Source organism: Lycium ferocissimum, chromosome 4 (genome assembly GCF_029784015.1).
Source record: "Lycium ferocissimum isolate CSIRO_LF1 chromosome 4, AGI_CSIRO_Lferr_CH_V1, whole genome shotgun sequence".
Taxonomy (NCBI): domain Eukaryota; kingdom Viridiplantae; phylum Streptophyta; class Magnoliopsida; order Solanales; family Solanaceae; genus Lycium; species Lycium ferocissimum.
In genome coordinates, this window is record NC_081345.1 from 24,156,714 (window position 1) to 24,181,028 (window position 24,315).

Below are 24,315 nucleotides of genomic sequence, written 5' to 3' on the forward strand. Positions count from 1 at the left end.
CATCTCCCCTGATTTCGTGCTTTTCAAATCAGTTTCTGATTTCTTTCACTTCCTTTTTTTACTCTGTATTAACTGCTCATTAATTTCAACCTTTTACTGCCAAAATTCAACTCTATTTCCTAAAATATGTAAGATTCTCTGTTATTTTTGTGTTCTCCCTCATCATCTTTGTTTCTTTTTGGGCTTTACTAAGCCACAGATTTCATCTTTCCCTGTATTCAGTGGAAGTTTAAACGTTTTTTTTTTGTTTTGAGGGATCCATGTATCATTCATCCTCATGTCGTTTTAGACCACCGTCTTCTCTGGCGTGTTTCTCCGGCGTGATCTGACCGGCGTCAGTCGTCTTCTCTTTTCCGGTCAGATCTGTAGCAATTGCATGGTCAGATCTGTAGCAATTACAAAGACCAGCCTATTTGAACAGAAAATATTAAAGACCAAATCATTTAACCGCCATGACTGTTCCTAGATGCCCTCCGCCGCCAGCCACCGGAATTTTTTAATACAGATCTGAAGTTTTTGTTATTGGACAAGAGTTAAAATGTTCATGTTCTCCAAGAGGTATTTTTTCTTTGGTGCTGTAAGGTATGTTATGGATCTTCACTAATCACTTCCATGCTGGAGTCAGTTTTCTGGTTTCGGTGATTAGTTAAGTGATTCATGTTGGTGCTCACAAAGTTCATTATGGATTTTCCATCCCTCCCGTAAGTTAGTTTCATGCCAATTAAGTTTTCTGATTTTCTATTTTTGGCTAAAACGTATTCCACCATTAGTTAATTGATTTATGTAGGTGTTTTCAGAGTTTGTTATGGAATTCCTTTTGCTCCTGACAGTGAGCTTCATGACTGTTCCTAGATGCCCTCCGCCGCCGGCCACCGGAATTTTTGAATACAGATCTAAAGTTTTTGTTATTGGACAAGAGTAAAAAAGTTCATGTTCTCCAAGAGGTATTTTTTCTTATTAATGACCATATTTTCACTTCACCAGATATGTATTTTACTTGCAAGTATATTTTTATCGTATTTTTCGATAAACTTCAGTTAATTCCCGTTTTTTCAATTCACCAGATCTATATTTTGCATACATTTTAAGTATATTTTTGTCATATTTTTTATTATTTTAATTAGTTTGTGTTTTGAACTTCAGTTAATTCCTGTTTTTTCAATTCACCAGATCTGTATTTTGCGTACATTTTAAGTATATTTTTGTCGTATTTTTTATTATTTCAATTAGTTTGTGTTTTTAATTGTGTGTTATATATTTTTTCTACCTAATTTGTTACTTGTAAATTTATGCGATTTTGAATTTGTGTTTATTTTTTATCAAAGTATATTTTGTAGTATATATTCAGTGTATTTGAAGTGTATTTTTACAGCACAGTCACACACTGTTGTAGTGACAACCACAGACATTGATATATTTGCATTATATTTATAGTATATTTTCAGTATATCTTGAATGTGTTTTTATTTATTGTGGTTAATTTGTTATGTTGTTATTTTTTCATGTTTTGTTAATGTAAAGTTTCAGTATATCTTGATGCATTCCAGCTAAAATTGATGCAAAGTTTCTCCGTATGAGATACGACGCAAATCGACAAGGCAACCCTGAATGCATTTATTGATAACGAGCAACCACCAATACCCTATCAAGGCTACCGTTGATTATGATGTAGTGATTTTAGTAGATGTTCAGGAATACAGAATAGTTTATGTTTTAAGTTGTTTTTTTTTTCTCCAACTTTTTTTTTTATGTATAACATCACTGTTGCGACATTATTTTTATGAAGAGTTTAGAAGAAGTTTTATGTATTTTGGGAATGATCCCGCTTGTTGTATAGTCTAATCGTAGATTTGAATTCTGTTTTTATTACATTTATATTTTTCTTGTATAGTTACTGCTAAAAAATTACAAAGTGCATTTTAATATCAAGTTTGTATTTCCTACATGTTTTCACTATATTTTATTGATGAACCAGGAAGAGTTCCATGCATTTTCTCTATATATTCATGGTACACTTGAATTCATTATTGAACCATAAAATCCATCTTTCTGTACAATATACTTCAAAAATTAAAAAATAATTTTAATACTTCTAAAATACATACAAAATACAAGTGAAATATATTTACAATATATTCATTACGATTCAAATCTTACAGATCAATTAGAATACACTCAAAAATACAATCATAATACAGATAAAATACAGTGAATCAAAAGCCACCCTTAGGGATTAAAGTTTTTTTATGGAGTCAAGTTTTCCCATCTTATTAAAGTTACTAAATAATATTCAATATCAGCTTATTGCACTCAATAACTAATATTTTTTGTAACGAACATTTTGATTTTTAATAATGTAATTTCATTGAATATTTTTAATAACGAACACAAAACCGATGGTCATAGCATCAGGAGACAATCTCAACTTGTCACTATGCAATTCATTGATGAACAAATCAAGATTTGCGTGATTTATGGAACATTAAAAAGAGATTTTTTTTTTCGCTATATTTTGGGAAAAAATATGAAGAGAGTTTTTGAATTCAAATTTTATGTGAATGATTAGATGTTGAATGAGATATGTGATTAGATATGGAAGAGAATGAGATTTGCGTGATTTATGGAACATTAAAAACAGATTTCTGTTTAGTTTGAAAAAGATTTTTTTTTCCTTAAATAGAGGCATTATTTGCTCAACAGTTCCGTGTATTTAGTCTGTATTTTGGCTATATTTATGTGACGCGTCCAGGACCTAAATATAGGAAAAACCAGCTACGAAATGTAAATAATGAACTCAGTAGTTATAAATTTGTTAGAAGCAGCTAAAAGGTAGCTATTTGTGAAAATTTTACATTTAATTATTTGTGGCCCATTGCGTATGATGTTAGACGAGCTATTTATATTTACAAGCACTTATATTGTAACTTAGAAGCTCACCTAAGTGGGGTAGAGTTGAGAGTATGGCCAAGAATGTGGTACAGATGTTATAGAAGAAGATGATAGTTTCTTGGGAAATAGATAACACTTGCGAGGATATATGGAGATTGACGAGCTCGTTTGAAGATATCAAATATGTATATATCCCTCGAAAATGGAATGTGCTAGCTCATAATCTAGCTAAGTTCTCCATTTTCCTTTTACATAGAGTATCTTGGGATTCTGCTTTCCCAAATTGGGTTGTATCTGATGCAATGGCATCTTACACAGAGTGTAAACATATTATTAAGTAATATAGTGCAGTTGTTTATGGAAAAAGAAAAAGAAAAAAGAGTAAGGCCAGTTTCAACAAATGAGAACTGCAAAAGTTCTCGATGTAACACGAGAACTCTCGTGTTGGGCAGCATACTAAAGAAAATAGTATTATTACAAATTATCCATTCAGAAGAGGGAAAACAGAAGAAGCAGCCAGAGATAAGAAAAAACAAGGGGAGTTTCAACAGGCAGTTGAAAAGAAAAAAGAAAAAAGATCAGTCAAAATTTGCATAATAACTTTATGTCAAGCTTAGTTTTTTTCTCTTTTCAAGTTGTTAGCAACTCTAACATTCAGTTTGAGGGGCCAATTCGAGGAAATTTGTAGTAACAGATTATAAAAGGAAGGTATCATAAATACATTATATTCCCAAAACTTTTGCCCTCTCTTTGTAAACGGTGGCCTTACCACTGATTACATTTTGTTAAAGGGTAAAAATGCCCTTCTGCTACACAAATTATCTTAATTTTATTTTTGGTTAGATTTTGTACATTTATTTATACCCTTATCATTAGCAATGTCTCCTGTCTATCCTTGACAAACTCCAATCTGAAGTATAATGAAGGGTAAATTTGGACCTAATTCTTAAAGTATATACTTCAAATGGAATTCACCCGATCTTCCTTAACTCTTTTAAAGTCAAGGACAATCTATATATAATATAAAACTAGACATAGACAAGGTGATGTGGCGCCTCTCTATGGCCTCCATTCCTATTATCTTTTTTATCTTCTTTCTTTTTTTTGGCATTTTCACCATTTTTTGCATTTTTCGGTTAATTTATTCTACTAACTAATGGAATAACAAAGCCTCATAAAGCTCAATTAAACGTAGCAATAAGTCTCCATCATAAATACTCTGAATAATGCCACCTTAAATGATTATTATTGCAACAGATTTGACATGTACTTTACACTTAGAATATGAAGCAAAATGAGAAGCATCCGTTGCCTAATCAAAAAGCCCAAAAGTCTCATCATGAATTTTGCCTTATACTATAAATTAAAGCTCTAAAGTCTATAACAAAAACAAAACCAATAGGAGTTGAAAGCCAATGGGAGATCTGTACATGCCGTCTGTGTTATTCGAGTTTTCGGCAGGTTTGTATACAGTTACATACCTACTTCTTAGATGGTTAGATTTTTTGGCAGGTTCATTATACATTGTTATTTATTTTTTAATAAAGCTTAGACAATGGTATAAATGGAGTAAATTACTTTAATTTATGAATCCAAAAAATCTTGAATTTGTTGAATGATATGCCACAGTTAGCTTGATAAACAACCAAATATTGGATAACGTCAAAAAAAAAAATTCCCTGGCATAAAATTACAAATTTTACATCTTTCATGTAAGAGTTATGTGCATTTGCTTAAATTGTATTATATCTGAATGGTAAAATCAAGATAATCCCTTTATTTAGTATTATTTTCATGATATATATGTATTTTTATAGTCGGGTGTGAGCCGAGCGTTAGGGGGTTTATTACATTATTCCACTAAAGGGTGGATCATTTTCTATGTTAATTTTTTAGACTTAGGATACTTGCTAGGTTATATGGCAAAAAATGGGAATGTTGGCTTAGGATAGTAAATCTAAACTAACAATACTAGTGGTAAAACTTTTATAAAGGTATATTTCAGAGTGGCATAGTGTAATACAAATCGGATTAGGGAAAGTACTTTTTACTAAACACAGCTCGGATGATACCTCCAACTTTCAAGTGAGAATTTATTTATAGTTTGGTAAAAACTATACTTTGGGCACCAATGAGTAATGTCTAAATTATTAATATTTTTTCTTTTGCATGTGGGTAGGAAGATTTTTTTTTGATAGATTTTGGTGGTGTCCAGTTGTCCATTCTTCTCATATTAATGCACAATAATGAATCATTGAACACGGTTGTTGCTATTAATTTTATTACAATTACTTAAACTACGTTATCAATCCTATTACATTACTCAACCCTACTAATTCTAATTGATAGTGAGGTGATATATATGTCTGAATAACAAAGTTTGAGGATACCTAACATATGTGAGATTGAACTCTTAAGTCTTGCCAATGCTTCGAGCTAACTTAATTACTTTGCTCCTCCCCATCACCTAGTGAATTTTCATGTTCTCTTTTTCAACGGAATTACCAATTCCATTATAATTACTCAAACTCTTTTTCATTTTTAAGAAATTAAAAGGCTAGTTGATTAGGATATACATATCAACTTTCCATATTTTAATTGGCTCATTTATAGAAATTGGAACGGTTCAACTTCTGAGATCTACCCTGCTTAATGTATGAAAATTGCATCCATGGCAATTGGAAGTGATTTAAAATACTATATCATTGAGTTGACGAACTTATAGAATTGAATATGTAAGTAGATATATCAATTCTTCTTTATCCCAGCTAAACATATAAAAGTATCATTTCTTAAATTTATTAATGTATCTAAAGACCGCACAATGCGCGGATAATTTCACTGGTTACGAAATAAAGATACGATCAAATCAAAATATTTTGCATATTAGGGTTGAATTTGGACATTTTCCCTATGTTCTTTTAGGGCTAAGATAAAGAAGTGAACATTCATTTGAGACTAGAAGAAAATCTAATGGGTATACACATATTTTAAATTTCGCAATCTAGATAAAATCATACTCTATGTTTTTTGAAATGAACGCGGGGTATTAAGCTAAGATGATTAGTATTTACCTGCAGGATTTTCCAGCTAAAAACTCAAATGGATGACCAAAAACTTTTTCCAGAATTGCACCAATCCCTGATAACGATGGACCGATTACATTGTCCATCTTATAAACCAATGACTAATTAAGTAGTTTCCACAAAGAGCAAACTCCTCAATTACATTCTCATACGCACTTTATTTTCTGCAAAAATTAAAGGGATGATTATGGTATTACGCCTACCTCCATAATTTTGGTTTTATTGTAATCATTTTTTAAACCTAGTTTTATAAATATAAATGAAATGCAATATGATTAATTTACCCTTTAGCTAATGGTAATTTCTTTTAATTATCTAATTTTATGAATATCTTTTTAAATAAAGAAAAAATGTTAAAAGCTCTAAACACGTTTCTAGACCTCTGGAGTTTGGATCCATTTGTTGAAAAAGAAACAGCAATACACAATTCGCCATTAACTTTTAATGTCATTATTTTAGTGTCCATTGCAGAGAATGCCTATAATTAGAGCCTGTTTGGCTTAACTGATTTAAAGTAGCTGATAAACATTAAGTGCTGATAAGTATTTTTAAGCGTTGAAGCTGATTTAATAAATAAGCAATTACGCATTGGATAAAATTGCTGAAGCTGATAATAAGTTGCTGAAGTTTGACAAAAAAGTGCTGATAACCATTTTTTCTTTTAGAATGATTTAAATACCCTTAAAGTTGTTTATAATAATAAGAATGCAAATTTCAAATTAATTCAAATACAAAATAATTTATGCCTCATTTATTTTTAATGTAAAATTGATTAGATAAAATTATTTCTTATGAATATAAATTATTTTATGATAAGCAAAACTACAATCATAAGCTTTAATAAAATACTTAATAATTATACTAAAATTCGTTAGGATAACATACTCAAATAGTACACAAAATATTTGAATAGAAGTAACGCATATGCAATTAATGAAATTTTTTTGTTGCTACTTAAATTAAAATATTCAACTGTGATAAAAAATTCTGAGCAATCAAATCACGAGTTTCTGGGTTTTAATTTTTAAAGACGTAGGGTGAGGACATGACGTGATGGAGAGGGTTAGGGACAGTAGTAAGTCAAACTAAAAGTGCTTATAAGTTAAGGGTATTTCAGAGGTTACAAAATAATATTAGGGATAGAATAATAAAAGTTTTGGTCAAACTAAAAGTACTTAGAAGCTAAAAAATAATAAGTTGGGGGAGACGAACTTATGGCTTATTGCTTATTTTAGCTTATAAGCACTTTTATTTTTACCAAACACGCAGATAAGCCAAGAAGTGCTTATAAGCTGGTTTGACCAGCTAGTAAGCATAGCCAAACACCCTCTTATTCTTTCTCTTTCAATTTTTTTTTTCGAGATACTCTCTCCGTCTCATATTAGTTGTACAAATTATTAAAAATATTTGTCCCGAAATACTTGTCAATTTTGCAAAATCAAGATAGAATTAATTAAATTTTTCCTAAATTGTCATTAACATTATTTGTGGGAATATATTGGGTATGTTATTGTTGTTGTTGTAAAGTAATCAATATTAATTAGAGTGTAATTTATTAGAGAGAGATAAAGATAATATAGTAAAAATGCAGTTTTATATATGATTTTCTTAAAGAGCATGAAAAAAGGAAAGTGGACAAAGTAATATGGAACGGAGGGAGTATGTATATTGTGTTCAGTGCGCGAACAAAGTACCACATTGGAAACTGAAAAGAAAAAAGGAGCTACTTATAAGGTGTTGGATACTTTTAAACATGTGAAGCCTTTTGGAGAAAACCCTGCGGGTTTGGCCCAAAGCGGACAATATCACATCATGTTAAGAGTATCTTTGGACTGTTTAGCCCATCAACTGGTATCAAAGTCAATAGTTTGGCAGGATGAGTATGAAGATGGCGAAGTGTGGCGTGGGGCCCGGCTTAGTGCTTTTACCCGTCTATGGGCTGGTTTATGATCTTTACCTGTAATTTTGAAGACACATATACAGGGGGAGATTGTTGGGTGTGTGAACAAAGTACCACATTGATAGCTGAAAGAAAAAATGAGCTACTTATAAGGTGTTGGATACTCTTAATGATGTGAGTCATTTTGGGAAAACCGTCTTTATACCGTTTAGCCCAACACATTGATGACCTTTTCTTTCTGATTCCGCATGGAACTCCTTCAAATGGATCTTGATTATGAGTCTTCATACGAAGAGAGAATAGCATCCGACCCAAAATCAAGACTCTACGATCCGACATTGTGGTCTACCGGATGATTCAGATGCAATTTTTCAAGGATCCATAAGTTAAGCTTTCGCTTCGATTATCAAAAGTCAAAACAACTAACATTCCTATATCCCCAAGAAAACAAATACTTATTTCTACGTAGGAACTTCAGATTCAGTCACATTGTAATTAAATCTTTGGTGGACTTCTTCATCCCAAAATTTTTGATGTGATTTCATCATTCTTTACTTTAGTATGTGTTCCTGCAAGGAGAATTAAAAATAAAAGAGGAAGCGCATTAATCAATTTAAAAAATAAATTAAGGGACAAGAAAATAAACTCATACGTGAAATACTTATTTAAAAATATAATTTAAGAGAGATTCAAGAAAGAATACAAGGGACTTTTCCCAAAAATTCACTAAGAATAAAGACCACCACAAAATAGGGACAAAAGTGCAAATGATCCCAAAACCAACTAATAGGTATTTCGCACAAATGCCCCACTTTGGGGGTGGTCTTTATTTCTTGCCCCTCAAATTGCTAGTCTTTAATTTCATTCTTTTGCACGGATTGCCCTTCAAAGGCACTGGTCTTTAGTTTTTGCTCCAAAAATTGTTGGTCCTTAATTTTTGTCCTTTGCCTAAAAACTCATGGATTCCAAATTCAAACTCCCGTTCAGTCAAAAATTTTAAAAAAATCGCAAGGCAGAGTTTTGGATTCAAACTCTACCTGAAGGTTGAGTTTGCCTTATGCCTGAAGGTAGAGTTTGCCTGAAGGCAAACTCTACCTTATAAAGTAGAGTTCGCATGTTTGCTACCTTAAGACAAACTCTGCATTATAAGATTGCAAACTCTGCCTTAAGGGTAGAGTTTTGCAAATAAATTCTGCCTTGCGAAATTTAAACTCTGCCTTGCGATTTTTTTAAAAAAAATTTGACCATGGGTTTTTAGGCAAATGACAAAAATTAAAGACCACCCCCGAATAAGGACAATTGTGCAAATTGCTCCTTTAATTTTTACCCTTCGGCACTTTAAGTGGCAAAACATACCCCTGAGATTCTGGTTTCGAAGCCCAACAGAGTATTAGAAAAAATCGCAAAGCATAGCAAATTATGTCTATTCAGATTTCTATGTAAAGTATGTCTTGTCCGGCATAGTTCTGTGGGAATTAAGTAACATACAGAACTATGCCACAGGGCATAGAAACTATGCCTTGTCTGACATAGTTTTGTAGAAATTAAATTATACTACAAAACTATGCCGGAAAAGAAACTATATAGAAACTATGCCTTAAGGCATAACATTTGCCCGAGTACATATAGTTTGCTATGAAATCTTGACTTCCGATATTGTTTTTTGGCTTTTGCCTCTGTTGGGGTTCGAATCCGAATCTCTGATTTCATTGACTAGCGAATATGGATACTTTGACTCACAAATTTTCATTCAATTAGAAGTAGGGACAAAAATTAAAGACCACCAATTTGAGGGTAAAAAATAAAGACCCTTCCATATGAAGGCCAATTCGCGTAATTTTTTTACTAATGGGAAATAAGCCCATCAAATGACTATTCATACGAGGGCTAACTTAATACGTATAATTAGGTAATTACCCCTGAATTAGGAAGGACCAAACAGGTATATTTTTGGCCGTCATCAGAGGCGGGGTCAGGATTTGAAGCTTGTGGGTTCAGGGTTTTAATTATTTAAAGTTATTGGGTTCTAAATTAATAATTTGTACATATTTGAGAAAACGTTTAATACAAATATAAAGTCCGAACAACCATACTGGGTTCGGCCGAACTCACGCCCGAAGGGCTAGCTCCGCCCCTAGCCGTCACACTCTTTTTATCCGCAATCTCGCCATTTGTAGCCTTTTATAGACTTATATTAAATTTTATATTTTTTACAAAAGTATTTATTTTTATACAGAAAAGATTTGAAAATAGCACAAAAACTCTTTTCAAAATAGTAAAAGCTTATAAATTAGTAGTAAATTATAAGACATGAAGTAGAGAGACTGTAACCGTAAATTATACTCCCTCCGTTTTAATTTATGCGAACCCATTTGACTAGGCACATTTAAGAAAGTAAAGAAGACTTTTAAACTTGTAGTGTCAAATGAGCCACATATATTTTGTGTGGCTATAAATCATTGCATAAAATTAAATTGTTTTCAAATATAGAAAGAGGTCATTCTTTTTTTCACGGATTAATAAGGAAATGAGTTCCCATAAATTGAAACAGAGGGAGTACTTTTTTTTTTTTTTTTTTTTTTAAATATTCAACCAATCATAGCTATTAAAACGCATTATGTTTTTGACCAATCATCTGTTCTAAGATTAGACTTCAACTAATCTCAATTTCTCTCTCTATCTTTCTCTCTCTCTGTGTAATTTTTTTCTGTGTGTTGGTTCCATGGCAGATCATTCACGGCCCACATCTCATGAGTTTTGCAGCAGTTTTGGCTTTGGAAGTGTGTGTAAAGTTTGTAAATCCTTCGTCTCAATTTTATCTCCTAAGAAGACACATAATCAACAACATAAAGATCAAAAGCCCAAATCCAATATCCTCCAAGATCATCACCACAAGGTATACTTGTATACCATTTATTTTGCCATCATCACAAGGTATACTTGTATACCATTTATTTTTTCTTTCAAATTGGTTAGGTTGACAAGAATGTGAACCCCATGAATGTTGCTCAAAAATAAGATTTTAAAAGATGGCAAGAAAATCGTTTAATAGGTTTGATTGAATTATTATCCTCTTTTCTTAATCTATGTGACATGCACGATTGTTTCACGAGAGCCAATATCTCTATATACTTTTTCTTTGTTTGCTTAAGAATTGGAAAATGATGGATCTAATCATTTTTCAGAAACAGAATTAGACGTGTGAAATCAAGATAGATAATACTATTAACCAAAAATAATTTGATTTTTGCATATGTTTGAAAATCCTAAATTGTCTCACGAAAAAAATAAAAAAAATAAAAAAGTTCCCGATTAATGAATGTATGCATGCATAAAATGAGATCTTAAATTTAAATTTGACGGATTCAACTTTTATATCTGTTATCACCATTGAAAACATTGAACTTTTGCAATTATAGGTTTATATAGAACTTAGTATGTGTCGAAATTTTAAGAATTTTTTACATATATATCAATGTTTCGTGTGAAGAATATTGAGTTAAGTTAAACTTGATGAATCCATGTTGCAATCGTCCATGCGCGTGTTGCATCACATGCATGCAGATGCTAACGTATGTTCTCTTCAATAATCAAATAGCAGGTTAGTGTAAAGAAAAGCAGTGTTGATGAAGCCATAGATGACATTGAAGAATTTAGATATAAACACAATGAAGGAGCACAAGGAGGCGGCCGACTTAATAATAATAAACACCAAAGCAACGAACATTATTACTACACAAGTTCTCCAATTTCAAGTCCTCCTGGTTCAAGAAACACTAGCCCTTCTCGACTCTCCAGGACTATTTCTCGAATTTTTCGGACCACAAGCGTAAAAAATCACAACTTTGTTCATTCCAGTAACGGCAGTGGTGGTGGTGGTGCTAGTGGTGGCAGTACTGGACCGGCATTCACGGGCACACTTTCGCGTAATGCCAGTCGTACGCATGATAGTCATGTTGACATGACTACTCATGCAGCTCCAAAAACCTTTTCGCGGAGTGTGAGCCTACGGAATGGTGGTGGGGAAACACCCACAGCCTCAACAACATTACCAGCCTCGTTCTCGCATAATGCTAGCCGGAGGAGCTCAACTCCGATAATGTTTTCCAACTCTACTGGATTGGTAAAGCCACCACCTACGGAAATGACACTTGAGTGCACCCTAGAGGAGTTGTGCTTTGGGTGCGTTAAGAAGATGAAAGTTACAAGAGATGCAATTACAGATATTGGGTAAGAGTTTGTTTACTACTCTTTTTGTTGTTATTTTTCTGACTTTAGCTTGTAGATATGACCTACTATTGGAATTAGTTACTCCCACTTTTTCAATTTTTTTGGCATAGTTTGACTTGTATCGAAATTTAAGAAAGAAATGAAGATATTTGAAATTTGTGGTCATAAATAGGTCATAACGTGAGGGGAAAATTCACAAATAGCCACTTTTCAGCCCCTTTAACTGAAAACTCAGCCGTTGTCATGAAGTTTCAAATTCCACCTGTAAAACTCCATGATCTCCAGGATATGATCATGGAGTTTCCCCCGTAGAATTTGAAGCAACATGACAATGACTATCTTTCAAAGCTAGAGTAAAAAAGTGGGCAACGGACGCTATTTCTACTAACATTTGTGGGGCTGTAAGGCTTTTGAACCCTATGGTCTTAAACATTCCATAATGTTTGTGTGGCTATAAAAGTATATTAAAGAAAAAATAAGATTGTGTCATAAAATATAGGAGTACAAGCTTATCATACTTTTTGGAAGAGGGAGTACTATTTATTTGATTCCATTTGTTATAACATTAAATAACTAGCCTCTAAGTTAGTGATATGCTTTACTACCATATCCGCTGAGGATGTGTCCTCTGTTCATTTTTTTTCAGGCTAGCAGAAGAGGAGGAAGTACTAACAATCAAAGTGAAGCCAGGATGGACAAAAGGTACAAAGATAACATTTGAAGGCAAAGGTAATGAGAGGCTAGGCACTTCCCCAGCAGACGTAATCTTCGTGATCGGAGAAAAACGACACCCTCTATTCAAGAGAGACGGCGACGATTTGGAGTTGGCAGTAGAAATCCCATTGGTAAAAGCTCTAACAGGTTGCACTATTTCCATATCTTTGTTGGGTGGGGAGAAGATGAGTTTAACCGTGGATGATATTATTTGTCCTGGTTATGAAAAGATTATAGCAGGACAAGGTATGCCTAAGCCCAAAGAGGAAGGGACCAGAGGGAACTTGATTGTCACTTTCTTAGTAGCATTTCCAACTGAACTTACGGAGGAACAGAAGTCTGATGTATTCAGGATTTTAGAAGATTCATGTTGAGGGAAACTAATTTGGTTTTTTTTGGTGGGCTTGATTTGCAATTAGATGTACCATACCAAGTAAAACAAGGTATTAGAATGATGCAGGTTGTTAAAATGGTGCTTGGTTTTCTCTTAACAAAAGAAAGGAGCTTCTTCACAAGTGTTCCAGAACTATTGAGACTCTTACCAATAGATTTGCATGTTCTAGGTTTCTTCTTCTGGATTAGTTAGAAGAATTTTCTTTTATAATCAGCTAATACTATTCTATTAAAACATTAATAGGCATTGTATGCAAGAAATAGTGTATGCAGTGGTTAGACCATCCCCAGTAACAAGCCCTATAGCCATCCTGATCAGAATAGCCAACTAGTAAGCATTAGATGATTAACCTCAATATGTTGATGAATTTGTATCCAAACTGTGGATCATATTAGCAATGTCAGACACAGTAGGCACAGCGCAGTAAACTATAATAAAAATAAAATTTAACAACTAAAACTCTATTATTGATAATAATTAAACAATGTTAACATTTATACAAGAAAAATAAATATGTAGTAACTTCCCGGATATACGAAATTTAACAAAAGAAGTGACTTGAAAATGTTTATGCCTCCAGGTGGAAACACTGTGATCACCTACTTCTAGGATAATATCCAGCGACTGGAAAGCTATAAGAATGGCAGTGGGCTCAGACCAGAAAATCCGAGCTTCAAATTTTAAATGAACATTTACCACCCAAACAGAGCACGAATGAGCCCGAGTATATTGCCATTTAACAGGGCTTTGAGAAATCGCGTCTTGCCAGGTGTATAAGGTGGATATCTCGCAGCTACCTCCCCGCCAAAACTGCGGTGCAGAACTGCCTTCTTGTGGCTGAAAGCTTCAAATGAGAATCTACCATGGTATGAACCCATTCCACTTTCCCCGACTCCTCCAAATGGAAGAGAGGAAATCGCAAGCTGCATGATATGAATATTACAGTTCATCAATAGATTTGACATTTGACAAGTGCGCACTGAATCATATAAAATTAGATAAACCAATGAAATCCAGCACCAGCACGCACGATTAACCAATGAAAAATTTATCGTACAGTTTAGATACTCCTCAGCATTCGTGATTAAGAAATGTATCAGATACTCTATATTCATTCTCAGTAGCAATCTGAAGGCCAAATAATAATACACCAAAATAGTACATTTCGACACACAAATTACTTTTACCTTTGCTACTTTCTCTAGATACGAAGAATCTCTTCTAAAAATAGTTTCTCTCCCTCTCAGGTGTCGTATCAAGCTTAATGCTTCAGACATTTTGTTTCCTATTTCATTTTCAACTTCAAAAAATCTTAGTTGAATCTCCACCAGCAATAATCTCTCAAATTATCACTTTGAATCTTCCCAAACCTCCCAAACCCTATCGAAAGAAAACTATCGACAATTTCACATTTGCTTGTAAAATATAATAGTCTGAGAAAGTTTGAGATCAGCATGAGGACTTTAAAGTATATTAATGTGATAATTCAATGCATGTCTCCTAAGCAGATAAATAAACCTGAAGTCATCTTAGCACAAGTCGAGCTTAGAAAATTTGATTAGTAGGCAAAGATAGAATTACATGTAAAGTGGTGTCATTGATCAGCAGACCGCCTGCTGATACATTCATGATGAACTCCTCCACCAGTTTCTTCTTGTTTGTGAACAGATATGCTGCAAGTGGCTTTTCTCTGGCATTAATGAAGTGTATTGCATCCTCCACTTTATTGACCTTCACAAAAAGAGAAGCAACACCTATTCAGGCCAAGAACTTCACCGAGGCAAACGGTACTGTCAACAGACTAAGATAGAATTTTCAGCAAATCGCCCACCTGAGCTTTGTTCATTCTCAAAAGTTGGAAGTTGGTCATTCTAGACTTAATGATGTAGCTAAAAATCTGTTAAGCTTTGACCTATAGCTTAAAGTTTATACTCTGTATTGTTTAGTACATGGACAGAAATGGCATAATAATTGCCATGAGGATTGAGCTGCCAAAAGAGAGTATCCTCATTTGGGCTGGTCCGAGTAAAAGTAAGAGCCATAGATTTTCACAGTTGTCTAAGCAGTTTTGTTGCTGATGAATTTCAATACCAAAAAAGACGCGAAAGTTAGAGCCTGTAAGAGCCATAGATTTTCACAGTTGTCTAAGCAGTTTTGTTGATGATGAATTTCAATACCAAAAAAGACGCGAAAGTTAGAGCCTGTTTGGATGGGCTTAAAATAAGCAACTTATAAGCTGAAAACAGCTTATAAGCCCCAAAAAATAAGTTGGGGTAGCCCAACTTATTTTTTTGGCTTATAAGCTGCTTTAGATAAGCTAAGCCAAACGGGCCCAATTATTTTTTTGGGCTTATTTTAGCACAAAATGGCTTATAAGCTGGCCAGCCAAACACTCAAAAAAGCTGAAAACAGCTTATAAGCCAATCCAAACGGGCTCTTAATAAGTTATTCTAGAAAATTGACCATCTTGTAGACAAAATCTAATTCATTAGAAGGTCATAACTACTGTTATCAGCGAACTTTTTGTTACCAAGACAAAAGAGAGTATCTCTTACAGGCAGTGTAGGTCTACAAGTCACCTCTTACAGGCAGTGTAGGTCTTACCGTGATGATAGGAAGTAGAGGACCAAATATTTCCTCCTTCATGATTAAAGAATCTTCCGGGACATCCAGAAGAATTGTAGGAGCAATCTTTCTGATATTAGGAAAAGAATATAAGTAATGATTTCTCAGCTCATAAAAAGATATCTTTATGATAATAGGTTAGGGGAGAAAGAGTGTGGTCGACTCACAAGTTATTTTCATCTCTTTGACCTCCATGAACTACCTTATCAACAACCTTATTATCATCCAGTAACTTTGATAGTCGATGAAAGTGGTTAGCATTCACAATGCGAGACAAATCTCCTGATTTTAGTGGATCCTTCCCGTAGAAATTCTCCAATTCAAGTTTCATAGCATCTAGCTGGCAAAGAGGAATCAGAGGAACAAAAACTAAAAACAATGAGTAACAGATTTTGCATAATGTCACACATAAAAGCTCCTTGGTCTCATAAAACGCACCAATTTCGGCACATTCTCTTTGGTAGTGACTATATAATCAGGAGAGATGCACGCTTGTCCGTTGTTGCAGCCCCACTTGCCAGCAATAATACGCCTTACTGCAACCTTAAAGCAATAACAATTTGATTATAAAAAAGAAAACTTGAGAAGCTCATTATTATGAATTTTGGCATTGTATGTTCTAACTCAGAGACTGAACAAATAAGAAATATTACCTTGAAATTGATGTTTGAATCAACAACAACTGGAGATTTTCCACCCAGCTCCAAAACCACAGGTGTCAAGTGCTTTGCAGCAGCCGCCATCACAATCCGTCCAACTTTTCCATTTCCTACAGTATTGTTTGTTTGATTGCAAATGATAACATGAATATATAACTCACTAACTATTATCATAGTGAACAGATCAACTACAGATACGTCTGGCAAACAAAACTTACTTGCCCAAGTTAGTAACTTATCTTTATCACAATGTCTACTAACACATGTGAACCTTGCAATCCAAACTAACCGTCAGTAGTATTTTAGTCGATTAGACTTATTATTGCACGGAAGCTCACATGCACATACAAGGGTGGGCTGACAGACTTTGGTCTGCTCTTCTTTTTTATCAAGTTTCCAGTAAAAATATCATAAATGGAGAAGAAGATATCCCTCTGACTACTACCGAGAACTAACAATAACACAGTTTCAATTTGTTGTCTCGTTTCCCCTGCCATGGGGGGAGGGGGATGTGTCTATGGGGATCCATAAAGAAGTTACCTATAGCTAATATTAATTTTAAAATAAATCAAGGACCCTGTTGTTAAGGGATCCCCAACCCTGCTGTTGGTAAATACAGCTCCTCCCCTAGTGAAGCTTAGCATTAAGAGTACTTAAGAAAATATCATGATCTATTGGTATCAGTAATATACATTCATTAAGATTTCAAATATACAGCAGTCAAAGTTTCTAACAAGTTTAGTATCAACCAACTATGCCTCAATTTCAAACCAGTCAAGGTCGAGTATGTGAATCCTCTAAATCCGCTTATACAATTCGGGTTCATTTCTTGGCAATACTACTACCTAATTTGTCTTCTAAGACATATTAGGGTTCTTTTAAACTCGAGGTTCTCTAAATCTCATACTTAGTCCCCACACTGACATGCAAGTTGGCAAACCCAAACCAAATGTGTGTAAAAATAACAACTAAGTCTTAATCTAAACTATATTATTGCTTTTGTGGATAGCGTGCTTACACTGTTCTGTTCTTAGATAAGTCTGCATTAATTCAGAGAGATTGTAGATATGTTGAGGTAACTTTATTTACATGTACCTCATCCCCGTTTAGCACCTTATAATGTTGTACCTGTGGACCAATGTATTTTGAGGTCAACGTAAGACATTTCTAAGCCAGGATACTGCCTTCTATGTTTGTTACTTGCACCCTTTTCTGATGTGGTCATTTCTAATATTGTCCACCTTATAGCAATATTAACCCTCATATAACATTGCGGGTGTCACAACCTTCGTATTGAATTTGCCATTGACTTTGTTAAGTATCTTTCTATACATGATACTCACATTGCACCGTCCTATTTCGACCATTTCATATCTATTCTATGTAGTACATGTTCCTCTACCATGTCATTCTCCTACAAAGCAAATTAGATGTTTAAATTAATGGCATTTAGGCACCTCAATCAGTCTAATGTTATATCACATTCATTCTCTTTAGTGGGTTACACTTGTGATGCATTAGAAAATAGGTGACGTAAAAGCAAAAACTATCAAGACCTGTCAATTACACTGTAGGAAAATTACCAAATTGTTAACCAACCAGTTCAGTAGTCTCCGAAGTCTAAAAGATAAAAAAAAAAAAAAAAATCGCCACCGGAGATGCTGACAGATTTGGGCATATATAAATAATCCTCCCAGATATTTTACTCTATGAATGACATGGAGATAAAGTGGACCAGTAATGAAGTTTTTCAGACCTGTATAGAGTATCTTATCCCATTTTTGCTCCAGTAATGCAGTTGTCTCGGGTACTGCACCTTCTACAACTCTGATAGCAGTCGCATCCATATACTCCCCCAAAAGTTTTGCCAGCAATGAAGATGTAGCTGGGGCTACTTCTGATGGTTTCAGAACTACAGCATTACCAGCAGCAATAGCTCCGATCACTGGATCAAGGGACAACACTGGAATAGAAAGAAGGGGGAGGGAATAACATAGTATCAATAACTGATTAATACATCCGCACTGTAACTTTTCATCTAACGTATACTCATCTATCATAAAACAATCAGACAGTAGCAGTAAACTACTGATAAAGGATAAAGGATAAATGGAAAACTCGCCATCAAGAAGGACAAAGGCCCCTTGGAAGGCTTGCATTAGAAAAGGATAAAACATACTGGAATCTGCTTAGATTTTGGCTTTTTATTCTGGAAAAACAGATAGTTTGACCAGAGTGAAACTTTAATACTAAATATGACCGAGTCTTCATTGCCAGATACGTCAAGCACAGACGGTTAGTGTAAGCACATGAGGGGTATGTTTCTCTCCGCATTGTGAGTCACAAAGATCTAAAGTTGCAAAAACAAAAAGCAAGAAGATTCATCCTAAAATTCTCAGTTATTGACATTATTCATTCATAATTTCATATATAGTATTTAGTTTCAAGGAGTCACCATAACCTGATTATATGGTGATTATAAGAGTTTATAACACAACAGAAATTTCTGCAAAAGAAAGTGATTTGACTGTTTTCTAACTTGAGACTTGCTTAAAGATATATTGAAAGGAGAAACTAATCACACGCACTTATGAAGGAGATAAATGGACAGAGTTTCACATACAGAACGGATAGTTCCACGCTGATATGACCAATACAACACCGAGGGGTTCCGGAACTATTTCAGCTGATGAAGGAAACGTGGTTAATGAAGCTTTGACCTGTAATTTCCATATGTTAGCATCAACGGGCTTCTATTAATTTGTAACCAAGGTAGTATCTGTATCTATAAATACGTATAAAGATTTACTTTTTCCGGTTTCATCCACCGTTTTAGTTCCTTCAATGCAAGCTTACACGCTGATTTCATCATAGAAATCTGCATTAAAAGAACACATGAATCAGAAGACAGAAAGAAAAGCGGATCGAACATAACTAAGAAGTTCCTTGACTAAATATAAGATATCTATGCCCTTCCCATGAGCTTCTATATATTTATGATAAAACTATTTCTGCTATTATCAAAACAGAATATAAGAAAAGTATTCAACCAAATACTTCAATGTAACTGAACAGGGTCAACTTTACTGGACTTGGATGTTGATTTTTTTTTATTTTTTATTTTTGAAACTGGGACTTGGATGTTGAATTTTAATCAAAAAGCACTGCTTGGGTTAAAATTGTGCCTTCCCAATACTTCAACTATTTTCCAGAGTAATCGTGTCATAAAACTCTGAAACATCAACCTTAGTCAAACCAGCGCACATTCTTACGGTGAGCATTCACATTGATCATATGGGGCACAGCAGGATTTCCTGTCTATGAAATATATATTTACTTTAAGTAGATAAGAGAAGATCAAAGGTGTTGCAACAAAATTTACTTCAGTATAAATGTATTCAGTATCTGCTGTCTAACTGACAGTCCTGATTCATTGATGAAAGGAGACACAATTTTTTTTCTTGGCACTGCTATGTCCTCGCTGTTATCAGTTGTCACGATATTTCTTCTCTTTATCTATTGGTGTAAACTCTCAGTACCTCGCAAGAGCATGACATGTGGAAACAGCAAAACAGACCATAATCGGTTTCATTTATTGCATAATTGTCCACTTAACCTTCAAACCTTGTCCAAAATTCGGACCATCTAAAACAATAAAAAGGAGGTCCATATCAACAAAATCTTGTCCTACTGTTTGAAGGGACACAAAGATCTTCCATCAATAAAGGAGCAGCCAGAAGATATGTTTGATTTTCCTTTAATCTTAACACAGCCAAATAGTTCACTCTGAGAACATTCAACAATACAAGCCAGAAAACTAAACATGAAAAGAGAAGAGAACTGATTTTGCACTAGACTATTTAACTAAAACCTAAATACTAAATCTGCAACCGTGAAAAAAAGACAGAAAATCCAACTTTACATAATTGATTTAAAAGCAGAAAAATACCCAACAAACAAAAAGAGCCTGTAAAATTTTCAATTACTAAACAACAACAACAACAACAACATACCCAGTTCAATTACTAAACCAATACTAAAATTGTATAACTTATACCTTACTAATTCCTTCCATGCGATTGTTCAAGGACGTATAAAAGTCACAAATGGAAGAAAAAGAATAAACTAAACAAGTCCTCAAAAATCCCATGATTAATTCAAAAGTCATAAGCTTGTAAAACAAAATCTTTAGAGGAGTTCCAAATCCGAGAGAAGCAGATTATACTTAATAAATCAGCATGCAATAATTCCAATCCCAACCTTAGAATTTCCTATCAATCCTCAACATTATTGTTCAGATATTACAACGAGGTTCCAAAAACTCAGAATTTCCTATCACACAACGAAATATAAACAATTATGCAATTCACTCTTCCTTGATGTCGTGGTAGAGCTAGGATTTTCACTAGGAGATTCAAAATATAAAGGAAGTAAATACACAAAGAAGCCAAGGAGATTCAACATCTACTTTATTGTTCCAATCACGCATAATTTTCAATCACGCATAATTTTCTAACTTTATTGTTCAGATATATTAATTCTACCAAGAGGCCCTAAAAAACTCATTCTTTCCAATCACACAACGAAATATTAATACCAATTATATATGCAGTTCACTCTTCCTTGTTCCATGTAATGGAGAGCGCATAAACAAACAGATATGCATATAATTTAAAGGAAGAAGAGTAACAAATAATAAACCTCGTGAACAAAGGCTTCGAGTTCAGGCTTAGAGAAGTTAGAATTAAGAAGAAAGGTGACTTTCCGAGATTATAACTATTAGTTGAGTGACCATGTGAGAAATCAGCACACGATAATTCCAATTCCAACTTTATGTTCCATATATTGTACGAAAGGTGCTGAAAACTCAGAATTTCCTATCAGACAACGAAATATAACCAATTATGCAATTCAGTCTTCCTTGATGTCTCGTGAGAAAGCTAAGATTTTCATTAGGAGATTCAAAATATAAAGAAGTAAATACACAAAGAAGCCAAGTATATTAAACATCTACTACTACATACACATAAAATTAATTTAACCTTGTATATATAATGTAATTTTTCAACCAAAGGATTCACATAGCTCCGCCCCAGTTGCTGTCTCCGAAATTATATGTACATAATTTAAATACTCATAACTTCCTATCACACATAACTTTATTGTTCAGATATTAAATTCTACCAAGTGGCGCTAGTAAAAACTCATAATTTCGTATCACACAACGAAAGATTAGTACCAATTATATATATGCAGTTCACTCTTACTTGTTACATGTAATCGAGAGCGGATACATAGACAGATGATGTAAAGGAAGAAGAGTGATAAACCTTATGAACAAAGGCTTCGTGTTCAGGCTTAGAGAGGTCACAATTAAGAAGAAAGGTGACTTTCCGAGATTATAACTATTAATTGAGTGACCATCTGAAAGATCAACTCGATATTCCAATCCCAACTTTATGTTCCATATATTGGACAAAAGGTGCTGAAAACTCAGAACTTCCTATCAATAACGGAATATTACTACCAACTATGCAGCCCTGAAATTATGTGTACACAATTTACAACAGATATGCATATAATATAAAGGAAGAAAAGTACTAATTAATAAACCTCGTGAACGAAGGCTTCGAGTTCAGGTTTAGAGAGGTCAGAATTAAGAGCATCAACAATCTCCTTTTCATGATGTTCAGCAATCTTTAACAGAGCTTTCAACTGTGACACTCTCCACTCGTACTTCTTCGTCTTCCCACTCGCGTACGTGTCCCTCAGTTCCTTCACAATGACCTCTGTATCCACCATAGCCATTACTCTGCAATATGCACTTTGATTATACAACTTGTATATATGTCTGCCACGACTTTGTATTTGTCGCCGATGCTTCGCCGGCGATTTGTGTGTGTATGTATAGATATAGATATAGGAGTAGTTAATTTGTTGATAATGACGGAATTTTGGATGTATAAATAGTTGAATATTGTATTACTACTAGTATGTGATATGAATATATGTATATAATAATAATTATAGAAATTCGAAAAGACAAGTCCGGTTATAGGAGGGACTGTCGTTCGTAGTGTCTAATAAAATAGTGCACGTCATCTGGTAAAGTGTGTTTTATCTTTGCGAAAGAAGGCCACGCTAAGGAGAGTGATTCTCACGCTCGTAATATATATATATTTTCTTAAAAAAAAAAAAAAACTTGGGTGACAATAATGTATAGTTTTTATATTATATATATATAAACACACACACTATTAATGAACGGGAATCGAGCAACTTCCCATCAAGGTGAATTGACGGAAAAGCCCTCGAGTTGCCTGAGTCTGCATTGGTCCACATTTTTTTCTCAAGACTAAAAACAAAAAAGAAGGGGGGCCCACTGAAATAATTTCTTCGCACGCCAACCATTTGACTTGCTCATTTGAGCTCTGCTTTGATATTGATTATTATAATATACTATGTATACTCTTTTTGGTAATTTAATAATTGATTATTATTATAATTATAGTATATTTACTACTTGATGTTACACAATTAAAAACAGTTTCTAATTAAAATAATATTCTTGAAGATAATTTGATAAGTACAATTATTCTTTTTTTTTTTTTTCAACTAAGAAGGAAAAAGGAGTTGTCTTCTGCATGCCAACTGTCTCTTTCAAAATACTAACAAAATTTATGAAAAAATTACACTAGGAAATTTGAGTATAAACTTAATTTACATTCGTAAAAAAATATAATAAGGAAAGTTTTTACTACACGATGCTTACTTTTATATTAGCCATGTTTTGAACATACAAATTTAGTGTTAGAGTAACTGTCATTAATAAAGTTGAAGAATTGAAATCATTTATTATTGAAACCAAAATCGACAAGAAATATTTAACAAAAATAATTTAGAAAAAAGTTGAGTATGCTCATAATTGTACCAGCTCTAGCCTAGAAATGGCAAGATTAAGTTACTTTATTACTTCCAACTATTTTAGAGTAATGGTTAGGGCCAGTAAATATTGTTCATATATAATACATGAATCATTTTTAATATCTTCACTTTATCTTTAAATCTTTCTTAGGTAGACAAAAAGGGATTAATTGAAAGTTTCAAATAGTATATAATAAAAGTATAAATTTTGTTCATGTTCGCCCGGGCCATCATCGCTAGTTATTCCTATAGAAACAGGTACAGAATAATTATTGGAAAAATTTCAGAAATATATGTCGTTTTAACAAAAATAAAAATTGTCATAAAATAATCATTTTAGGAATTCAAGATAATAATTAGTGGTAATTGTTTTCAATTATACCCTTTTATTAAAGAACTATTTCTTTTAATAGTGCTCAATTCTCAAGAAACATCTAACAAATAGGAGCAACTTACTAAATGATATCTTTTATTTATTTATTTTAATGAGCGTCAAAAAAAGTAAAACGACACTTAGTTTAAGACGGAGGGAGTAGAAAGTTAACTTGATGTTGTAACGGGTTAAAAACTTAAAATGTACAGATGATTTGGCTTCCGTTTGGCCATAGATTTTGGGAGCATATTTTGAAAATTTGTTTTCAAGACTTTGTTTGGCCATAAAATATTGACAGATTTTGAAAAAAAATCTTCAAATCCTAAATTCTGGCTCAAAGCTGTTTTTGGCCAAGATCTATGTTTTGGCCTTTTCAAAACTTTTAAAAACTACTCCAAACTTTTGTATTTTACAAAAGAAAATCCATCTATTTATGACCCAACTAATTCGATCTACCATGTTCCTCCATTAAAGCCGTATCTACCATTTTTTCACTATTAAAAGCAGCATCTTTTATAAAG

The 24,315-nt window shown here is 33.5% G+C and overlaps 2 protein-coding genes across 2 annotated transcripts; one reads left to right on the forward strand and one right to left on the reverse strand.

Moving 5' to 3' along the window:
• Positions 1-10,528: 10,528 nt before the first annotated feature.
• On the forward strand, positions 10,529-13,953 carry LOC132051882 (uncharacterized). The gene is made up of 3 exons (XM_059443133.1): positions 10,529-10,771; positions 11,477-12,105; positions 12,752-13,953. Exons 1-3 carry the CDS (start codon positions 10,598-10,600, stop codon positions 13,191-13,193), a joined length of 1,245 nt encoding a protein of 414 aa, XP_059299116.1. The 5' UTR covers positions 10,529-10,597; the 3' UTR covers positions 13,194-13,953.
• On the reverse strand, positions 13,659-22,568 carry LOC132051881 (aldehyde dehydrogenase). The gene is made up of 10 exons (XM_059443132.1): positions 22,111-22,568; positions 19,307-19,375; positions 19,121-19,217; positions 18,254-18,460; positions 16,492-16,607; positions 16,277-16,381; positions 16,006-16,178; positions 15,818-15,908; positions 14,795-14,944; positions 13,659-14,136 (listed from the first exon to the last, which is right to left on the reverse strand). The coding sequence occupies exons 1-10, from the start codon at positions 22,303-22,305 to the stop codon at positions 13,906-13,908; spliced, it is 1,434 nt and encodes a 477-aa protein (XP_059299115.1). The 5' UTR covers positions 22,306-22,568; the 3' UTR covers positions 13,659-13,905.
• Between the last annotated feature and the right edge of the window lie 1,747 nt (positions 22,569-24,315).